The following is a 10,430-nucleotide window of genomic DNA, read 5'->3' as shown; positions in this document are numbered from 1 at the left end:
GTTTTTATTTTCATTTTACCAACTCTGATAACAGTAATGATTCTCTTGGTTTAATTTTGCATTTCCTCACCATTAATGAGATTGTACTGTTTCTGTATTTTTCATCATATGGATTTCTTCCTTTCAAACTATCCACTACCTTCTCCATTTTTCTATTAGGCTGTTAAAAAATTAAATATGCAACTTATTTGCTTAGGTAAAACCCTTCCCAAAAAATTGCTCAGGAATGGTGATTGTATACTTGCCTACTTAATAGAAATAGTTCCAAAACCTTCTGGAATACACACCATCAGAAATATTAGGCTGTCGTATTTAAGTAACATCACTTTCAGAATACTTAATATTTAATTAACAAAACTAAAATTTTAAATTAATGTAATTTAAAAGCAATTTTTAGTACTTCAAAATATTTATTAAATCAAAAGATAAAAAAACATATTTATCATTTTTTACAAAGTACATTGCAAACATGTTTCATCAGACACTGGTGCTACAAAAATAAATACAAAATATATATTTATGTTAATTAAAACAAATGTACATTATTTACACACCCAAAAATGCCAAAACTATTGCCCATTTTGTCCATGACTCTGAATACATCTGAAAAATGGGGAAGCCAATAAAAAAGCACAGCATATCACACATCATTTATATTTTTGCTTTAAAGACTTGTTTGAGGAACTGGGAATGTGGCTTAGTGGTAGAGTGCTTGTCTAGCACGCATGAAGCCCTGGTATCACATAAACTGAAAAAGCTGGAAGTGGCACTGTGGCTCAAGTGGTAGAGTGCTAGCCTTGAGCTAAAGAAGCTCAGGGATAGTGCCCCGGCCCTGAGTTCAAGCCCCAGCACTGACACACACTTAAAAAAAAACAAAACCAGTTGTTCAATACCAATATATGACTACAATAAACTGGGGTATAAGGAGCCCTATTTTACTTTATGACCACTGTATTTGGTAACTCAAATTCCATTCTTCTTATTAGAAAGGCTTTCGAAAGTTATATTAAATTAAAAAATCACTTGATATGAAAGCCAGCCAAAAAGTTGTTTATTAAATATAGACATCTAAAAGAAGTTTTTTGATCAATGAAAACTAGAAGGATTGGAAAACATCAGAAGGATGGAAGAAAGACATTGTAATTTCTGTGTGATGTATTCTGGTAATTTTTCATTTTCTCCATACCTAAGTGAAGCAAAGAGAAATATAAAAACAACTTGGTTCTAACAATATTTTAAAAACCACATTATATTTTTAAGTAATGCTTTCTTCAGTGATACAGGCATCTGAAGAAAAACAATACAATTATTTATGAATAGATACCTGTATGAATGAAGCAAACCCCATTTTTTCTTTTTTCCTATCAGTAATGAACTAGGTACCTGGGCAGTGTCCTTGAGCTTTCTCTCTACTGCCTTGAGCCATAGCTCCACTTCTGGTTTTCTAGTGTTTAACTGGAGATAAGGGTCTCATGGAAGCCGGGCGCTGGGGCGCTGGTGGCTCATGCCTGTAATCCTAGCTACTCAGGAGGCTGAGATCTGAGGATCGCGGTTCAAAGCCAGCCCGGGCAGGAGAGACCATGAGACTCCTATCTCCAATAAACCACCAGAAAGCCGGAAGTGGCGCTGTAGCTCTAGTGGTAGAGGTCTCGCCTTGAGCTGAAGAGCTGAGGGACAGTGCCCAGGCCCAGAGTTCAAGCCCCACGACTGACAAAAAGAGTCTCATGGACTTTTCTGCCTGGGCTGGCTTTGAACCATGATCCTGTTATCTCGGCCTCCTGAGTAGTTAGGATACAGGCATTAATTTCTAAACATTTAAATAACAGGCTTTTATATAAAAAAGGATTTTGATTTCTAAAGCTGTAAATCTGGATTCATTGAAATCACTTCTATTAAATGTTAAGTTTCAAAAATGACCACAGAAACCGGGCACTGGTGGCTCACTCCTGTTTTCCTAGCCACTCAGAAGGCTGAGATTTGAGGATCACAGTTCAAAGCCAGCCAGGGCAGGAAAGTCCATGAGACTCTGTCTCCAATTAACCACCAGAAAACCAGAAGTGGGCTGTGGCTCAAGTGATGAAGCACTCACCTTACGCTGAAGAGCTGAGAGACAGCGCCCAGGGCCAGAGTTCAAGCCCCATAACCAACAATAAAATAAAAAGATTACTGTTTCCATGTTATATATACTACTCACTATAAGAGTAGTTCTTAGGGACAGTACTGCATATATACACATGTAACAAAAGGTTTCCCTTGTGGGTCAGCCTCTTCTATAGAATCATAAGGTGATAAGGAATTTAACCATTCAAGTGCATTATGAAAAGGTTACTCATACCAACTTCTGTGCATTAATGTAAATAATCAGTAATCATAAAAGACATACTTAAAAGATTGAGCTGTGAAGAATAATGAAGTTTTTAGAGAATATAACTATTAAGATAGTGGTGGACGCCAGTGACTCACGCCTGTAATCCTAGCTACTTTTGAGGCTGAGATCTGAGGTTTGTGGTTTGCTGCTATCCCAGGCAGGAAAGTCCATGAAACTCCTATCTCCAGTTAACCATTAAAAAAAAAAACAAGAAGTGACACTATGGCTCAAAGTGTAGAGCCTTGAGCCAAGAAAAAGAAAAAGCTCATGGACAGTGACCAGGCCATGAGTTCAGTCCCCGTGACAAAAAACACAAACAAGAACAGTGGCTTTATTAATCACTTATATTAATACAGCAAGAGCAAACTTACAGGAAAAGGTTGCAGTTCAACCAACATTTAAAGAACTTACCTAGTTGTTTGGCCACTTGGTGAGGTGTAGCTGATAGAAGATACTCCTGCTTGGACAACCAACTGTGAGCCATCATTAAACTGAACCCACACAGCTCCACTAGTTAACTAGAAACATAACAAGCACACAAAGTAACTACACAGTAGAGATCTCGTTTTCTTACAAGGTATAGTTTTATCCTAAGTTTTCATGTAGTTTTTGTCATTCATTCATTCATGAACATGCCCTGTCCTCTACATAGCTTAAAAAAAATTATCCAAGCTGAGCTGAAGGTGGACAATCTTGAGTTCCTGCCCAGCCTGGGTGAGTTCTAGGCTAACCTGGACTTCATAGACGATCTCAAATAAAACAAAATAAACTTCTAAGTTCCATAACTAAAAATTTAGGACTTATAATGGCTTTGGCACTGAGACTCTTTATTAATAAGTTTTTATTGTGAAAATACCGTACAGAGGGGTTACAATTACTTGAGCAAGGTAATGAGTGTGTTTCTTATCAAGCATTATTGCCTCCTCCTTTGTTTCCCCTTTCCATCCCTGCCCTCTCATCCCCCCTCCCCCACCACACACACACACACTGAGACTGTCTTTTTCCAGATCATTCCTTAATTTTTTTGTGCTTCATGCTCTCACCGGGCTTGTTTGCTCCCACCAGTTCCTGTATTTTTACTTGAAGCTTGCCTCTAGTCCTCAGTCTGACCCAGAATGACAACCCTCCAGTTCTCAGTCTCCTGAGTAGCTAGGCACCCAGCTAGACCATTCCTTCAATAGCTAAGGGACGATAATATTTAAATGATTCTAAATGAATCCTGCTCACTAATTTCCAGTAGGTTATCTAAGCAGGATTTTCCTTTTTGTCTCACATATAGTACTTCTCATCAAGAAGGATCTCAGGAAAAACAAAGCACTTTGTACTTAGGCCTCAAGAATGTATGTCCTGAATGAGAATGATGTACTGTAGCCTTGGAAACTTCTTTTAGTCATTAATATTTACTATTCTTTTCCAAACAGGAAGACACAAAGTATACAGGAAAAAAAACACATGGACACAGTTCAAAGATAGAAAGGTGTACAAAAGTATTTACAAGTACTGAGAAACTGCGTAAAACTACTATGATGAGCTATAATTTTAACATTTCTTTTTTGGCTGGTAGTGGGACTTGAACTGGGGCCTAGGCATTGCCCCCGAGCCTCTTTGTGCTCTATCACTTGAGCCACAGCCCCACTTCTGGTTTTCTGGCGATTAAGTAAGAATCTCATGGACTTTCCTGCCTAGTACTCTGAGTAGCTAGGATTACAGGTGTAAGCTATTGGTGTCCAGCTTGACTTAGTTTTTGTTTTGTTTTTTTGTCGGTTGTGGGGCTTGAACTCTGGGCCTGGGCACTGTCCTTGAGTTCTTCAGCTCAAAGCTAGCACTCTACCACTTGAGTCACAGCACCACTTCTGGCCTTTTGTACTTATGTGATACTGAGGAACTGATCTCAGGGTTTCAGGCATGCTAGGCAAGCACTCTACCACTGAGCCACCTTCCCAGCCCATACACTCTTCAATTTCAAATTATCATGACCTCTTAATTGTTTTTCTTTTGTGCTGGTACTAGCTTGAACTTAGGGCCTTGCATTCTCACCTGGCTTGTTTACCTAAGGCTAGCACTTAACCATTTGAACCACATGGTCATTTTGGGCTTTTTGCTGGCTGGCTATCAAGAGTCTCTCAGGCCTGTAATCCTAGCTACTCAGGAGGCTGAGATCAGAGAATAGCAGTTCAAAGCCAGCCTAGGCATAAAAGTCCCCTTGAGACTCTTACCTCCAACTTATCACAGAAAAAACTGGAAGTGACACTATGGTTCAAGTGGTAGATGGTTTGCTTTGAACAGAAGGAGGTCAGGGACCATGCCCAAGCCCAGAGTTCAAGTCCCAGGATAGGCAAGAAAAAAGAAAAAATTGTCAGCTCAGGCTGGTTTTAAACCTCTGTTCATAGATCTCAGCCTCCTGAGTAGCTAAGATTTAAGCTTTATGCTGATTGACTGGATACATGACTCTCAAGATTTCTCAGTCCAGACTGGTTTCAAAGTTCATATTCATAGATCTCAACCTCTTGAGTAGTGAAGATTCATTTATTTTGTTGTTTGGCCTCTACTTACATATTATTACATTTTAATATTACCAATGTAAAAAAGTATAAAAGCTTCCTGATAGACAAATTATTAAAATAACTTATATTTTCAGATAACTGGCTAATTAGTGGAAACCAAATGAAATTGATCTGAGAAAATTCACTTCCCTAGAAACTTCTCACCTGTGTAGCCCAACCAACATTTTTTACAAAAACAGACTTCAAAAGTTGTGCTGATTTCGGAAGACAGTCTTTTACACTATTAGAAGCTGTAGCTGTGTGGCCAGGGCCGTCCAGGGTAACCACCTATAAACAAAGGACAGGATTTTATAGGCCAATGCCATCTAAAGAGGAAACTCATTGAATTTTTATTAGTCTAAAGCAAACTTCCTTTGGTGCCAGTCTGAGGGCTTGAACTCAGGGCCTGGGTGCTATCCCTGAGCTCTTTTTAGGTAAAGCTAGTGCTCTACCACTTGAACCACAGCTGTACTTCTGACTTTTTGGTGATTAACTGGAGATATCGTGTCATGGACTTTCCTGCCCCATCTGTCTTCAAACCATAATCCTCTTAGCTTCCTTAGTAGCTATGATTGTAGATGTGAACCACTGGCACCTGACTTAAAATAAGCTGTCAGGAAGTGGAGTTTTGGCTCGAGTAGTAGATCATCAGCCTTGAGCAGAAAAAGCCAAGTGAAAGCACAAGACCCCAAGTTCAAGCTCCTGTTCCAGCACATTAGACAGATAGCATGATATGTTGCTATATTTATTTTGATAGGTGTCTTTCATCTTTTTCCCCCAAGGAATGTTTTCATTGATGCAGATAAGAATACAAATGTGAGAACACATAACCACATCCCTACTTAACAGAGTTCTTCTAGGGCTGGGAAGGTGGCTCAGGGGTAGAGCGCTTGCCTTGCATGCTCGAGGCCCTGGGTTCGATTCCTCAGCACCACATAAGCAAAAACAAAAAAGCCGAAAGTGGCGCTGTGGCTCAAGTGGTAGAGCGCTAGCCTTGAGCTGAAGAGCTGAGGGACAGCGCCCAGGCCCACAGTTCAGGCCCCACGACCGGACCCAAAAAAAAAAAAAAGAGTTCTTCTAAATTTATATAGTTTCATCTCTCTATCTCCCCCCCTAATTTACTGACTGTGATTGTGGGGACCAAATCCAGAGTGTTACACATGATAAACATGTGGTACCCTAGAGCTATGTTCCCCCAATATCAAATTTTAATTTACTCAGAGTGTCAGGCAATCACTAATGGCTTAAAGTTCAGAAATAATGTATTTACTTACAGACGGTTTAAGCGTGGGTCCCTGTGTTGGAGAAGCCTCACGATTCATGAGCGATCTGTTCAAAGCTGGTCTGTCTCTCACTGAGCAGTTGGCACCCACACAAGGAAAGGGTGATAAGGCCTTAGGCGAACCAATGCTACCAGGTTTTCTGAAGAAAAAAAGAAATGTCGATATAATCCATTAAAACTCTCCACAGAAAACAGGAATATTTGTAATGCAAACAGTAAACTCTTCTTTTAAGAATTACACATATCTTAAGACATTTTAGACATGTGTTTAAGCCGTGTTTAGAATTTTCAAATATTTACCTTCCTATAATTATTGGGAAAAAACAAGCACTCCTACTTTTCCTTTCTTGTTCTGAAATTATAGATTCCAGTGCTAAACAAGTATGATGACCCTATTTCAAAAGAAGAGTGCTATTAGTATTTTACTTACTTAACTTGTAATCACTTTTTAATTTCAGTAGGCAGGTACCTCATTAGCATGATCCACATATACTTTTATTTCTTCTTTTAAGCTGTTAGCTTCATTTCCATTTTTCAAACTGTAAGATCGCCCAGTCTTTTCAATCACTTGAATTGAATCTTCTGTTTTGTGTATTTTTGTTCCTAAAAAATTAGCAGAATTATAATTTCTGCCAACATTTTTATGTTATAAATTAGACTCTAAAAATATCCAATCATATAGGTCACCCATTTTTCTCTGCTTTAACTGATATTTTTATATTAAAAAAAATCACCGCTCTTATACAAAAATATAACTGAAAGACAGCCATCATGCTTTGTGCACTGTGTGATATGTATACATACATATCTACTTAAGAGAGATTCATGATTTAAAAGTACACCATTTTAGCCAAGCACTGGCAGCTCATGCCTGTAATCCTCTTGAGGCTGAGATCTGAGGATCATGGTTTGAAGGCAGCCCCGGCAAAAAAGTCAATGAGACTGTCATGTCTAATAAACTACTCAAAAAAAAAAAAAAAGGCTAGAAGTGGCTCTGAGGCTCAAGTGGTAGAGCACTATCCTTGAGCATATAAAGAAGCTCAGGGACAGAGCCCAGGCCCTAAATTCAATCTCTAGGACTAGGACTATTACAAATTATCCGTTTCCCCCACACACACACATTTATGGCTGTCATAATTTGGTTTATGTCAATTTGAGTTTCTAGTAAGAAAGATACTGTTTATTTTGCACAATTTTTGTATCATCAATCTAGATTCAGAGCTAGATTGGGACAAAGGACTACTATGCATGTACACCTATTACAGAAGATAGTTAAAACATCACAACACATAGTATACTTGCTGTATAATTTATATAAATGGAGATTGTATATGTACTACACATTTTATATGAATATATAAAATGTGTATTACATAGTATATATATGTGTGTGTGTGTGTGCAAACTACTAAATTAAAAACACAAAGGAAAAATACCATTTCGAAATAGTACTTACCATCATAAAACCAAACTTCAAAATCAGCACCAGGAGAATTCTCCATCAAAATGCATTTAGCATATCTTGTAAAGTAAGTGATTTTGGGAGTCTTAGATCTTACAAGTTGTACAAATCTAGAAGCATATTGGTATTTTCGCCAGTATTTTTCTAAGGGGAAAAATTACCTAATATTAAGGAAGTAAAAGTTGATTTGACATACAGTTTTACCTATTTGAGTTCTTTTCTCATTTTTCTTTATTGCCAGTCCTAGGCCTGGGCACTGTCCCTGATCATCATTTGCTCAAAGATAGTGCTCTATCACAGCCACAGCTCCACTTCTGCCTTTTTCTGTTTATGTGGTTGAGAACTCCAACCCAGGGCTTTATGCATACTAGGCACTCTATTACTAAGCCACATCCCCAGGCCCCTTATTCGATTCTGATATAGATAGGTTAGGCAGATTTTACTTGCTTTCTAAAAGTCATTTCAACGAATTGTGCTATTCAGTACTTATTTCCCTAACCCTTAATAACATGGGGCCTCATGCATTCTAGGCAAGCACTCTTACCACTAAGCCACAATCCCAATCCCAAGTTGTACATATTTTTTGTGCCAGCACTCAGACTCTTGTACTCTCACTCAGCATTTTCACTCAAGACTGGTGCTCTTACCACTTGTGCCAATTCTCCAATACAACTTCTTTTTACTAATTAATTGGAGTTTCTCTGGAGGATGATTTCAGACTGGGATCCTCAGATTTCAGCCTTCTGAGTGGCTAGGATTAAGAGTATGAGTATTGCTGCTTGTTTTGTTAACTTTTCTTTTGTATCTCGCTGTGTGTTCCAGGCCTATCTTGGAACTCACTTTTAGCTAGGATCCACCTCCCTTAGCCTCCTGAATGTGGGGATTACAGGCATGTGACACCACACCTAGAAATACAAATGTAGTGTCACACATGACTTATCTACAGGCTGCTCACTCATGCCTGTAACCCTAGCTACTCATAGAAGGCTGCTATCTGAGGATTGTGGTTCAAAGTCAATTTGGGCAGGAAAGTCCATGAGACTCTTATTCCAATTAACCAGGAGGAAATCAGAAGTAGAGCTGTGGCTCAAAGTGGCTGAACACTATATTTGAGCAGAAGAGCTCAGGGACAATGCCCAGGCCCCAAGTTTAAACCCCATGACCACTACCACCACCACCACCAACAACAACAACAACAAAATTTACATACCTGGTAAATTGTCAAAGCTGTACATACTAATGTTGTCAGTAGGTGAGGGAGGTCTATCAGCAAGAGGAAAGTCTCTTCCGTCATTTGGATAATATACAGTGACCTGTAAAAGTTTTTCAAGATTTTTAAGTGTACATCATTATGAGTACTACACTGTTTCCAAAAATATGGAGGGTTCAAACATTATAAAAACAGTAAAGTATTCTCTAATTTAAAAAAAAAAAAACTTAACCAAAACTACAGATTTTATTGCCAAAGCCTCATACCTAGAGGCAAGGTCCCTATTTCAGCCCTATACCTATACTTTTTTTCTTTTTTGCCAGTACTAAGGTGTGAGCTCAGGGCTTCCACTGCTTGCCTGGTGCTCTAATACCTAAGCTATGCCTCCAGTCTGGCATTGGCTGGTTGTTTTGGTGATAAGAGTTTTTCAGACATTTCTACCTGGTCTGTTTTCAAACTGAGAGCCTCTGTATTTCAGCCTCCAGAATAGGCAGAATTACAGACATAAGCTACACACGTCTGACTTCTCTACAGGTTTTTAAAGCTACACTATTTAAATAAATATTTATTATATTAATTTCTGAATTCCAAAGATAATCATATTAAAATACTGATACTGGAAGGTAAACTGCAATGCTAAATAGTGCCACAATTTGAAGCTTCAAGATCATAAAAATAACTACATACCATAGTCCCATCACTGGATATTTGAAGAACTTCTTTCACATATTCTTCAGATGTACACTCCTTTAGTAGTTCCACACACACCTCCTCAGAATCAAGTATGCTCACCTAAAGAAATAACAAAAATTATTAGTAATTATCTTATTAGGACATCTCTAAACCCATGATACTTAAAAGTACTTAACCATAACAGAAACAAACATCAAAGTCAAAAATCAAGTAGCTGCTTCACGATAATAGTCGAGACTAGAGGTGAATATGAGCACATCTGAGCCAGAAGGTGGAGAGGTAAAGATGTATAAAGAAGTGTGAAATGATATCCAATGAGCAAAAAGAAAACAGAAGGTAGGGTGGAGAATAAGGACTTTGAAAAGACAATAGAAAGCCAGACAAAGGCAAGGTAAGTTCAATGGAAAAGAAAGAACAGAAAGAAAATTCATCTGTAAAGGAAAAAAATCATTCCTACTTCATACAATTTTAAAATTCTAAACATAAACATACAAATTCCTTTTGAGTTTCAGTTGTTAAAAATTTACACTTTAAATTTAACTTTTTGATTGGAGGTTGAAGTAAAGGCAGAAATAAAAATTAAGTCAAGGGGTTATTAATTCACTGATCAGAACGATGAATAAAATATTCAACACAGTATTTTGTCAGCATCATTTAAAAAATATTTTTCAGTCAGGGGCTGGGAAAGTGGTTCAGTGGTAGGGTGCTTGCCTTGCACGCACAAGGTTCTGGGTTCGATTCCTCAGCACCACATAATTAGATAAAAGCTGGAAGTGGCACTGTGGCTCAAGTGGTAGGGCACTAGCCTTGAGCTGAAGAGCTGAGGAACAGCGCCCAGCCCCAGAGTTCAAAAGCCCCACAACGGACCAAAA

The 10,430-nt window shown here is 38.4% G+C and overlaps 1 protein-coding gene across 1 annotated transcript in view; it reads right to left on the bottom strand.

Annotated features, from left to right (window-relative positions):
* Window positions 1–1,029: 1,029 nt before the first annotated feature.
* The window catches only part of Plk4 (polo-like kinase 4), a 36,412-nt gene continuing 27,011 nt past the window's right edge, over window positions 1,030–10,430 (bottom strand). Inside the window, exons 8-16 of the mRNA XM_013034874.1 lie at window positions 9,553–9,657; window positions 8,866–8,968; window positions 7,650–7,799; window positions 6,663–6,796; window positions 6,494–6,585; window positions 6,186–6,333; window positions 5,077–5,199; window positions 2,780–2,886; window positions 1,030–1,186 (exon numbers count right to left, since the gene is read on the bottom strand). Of these exons, the coding sequence (XP_012890328.1) occupies window positions 1,087–1,186; window positions 2,780–2,886; window positions 5,077–5,199; window positions 6,186–6,333; window positions 6,494–6,585; window positions 6,663–6,796; window positions 7,650–7,799; window positions 8,866–8,968; window positions 9,553–9,657 (1,062 nt within the window). The 3' untranslated portion in view covers window positions 1,030–1,086. The remainder of the gene's footprint in view (window positions 1,187–2,779; window positions 2,887–5,076; window positions 5,200–6,185; window positions 6,334–6,493; window positions 6,586–6,662; window positions 6,797–7,649; window positions 7,800–8,865; window positions 8,969–9,552; window positions 9,658–10,430) is intronic.

This window comes from Dipodomys ordii, unplaced genomic scaffold, assembly GCF_000151885.1.
Source record: "Dipodomys ordii isolate 6190 unplaced genomic scaffold, Dord_2.0 Scaffold198, whole genome shotgun sequence".
Lineage (NCBI taxonomy): Eukaryota > Metazoa > Chordata > Mammalia > Rodentia > Heteromyidae > Dipodomys > Dipodomys ordii.
The sequence above is the reverse complement of the archived record's forward strand: the minus strand, read 5'-3'. Positions and strand labels throughout refer to the sequence as shown.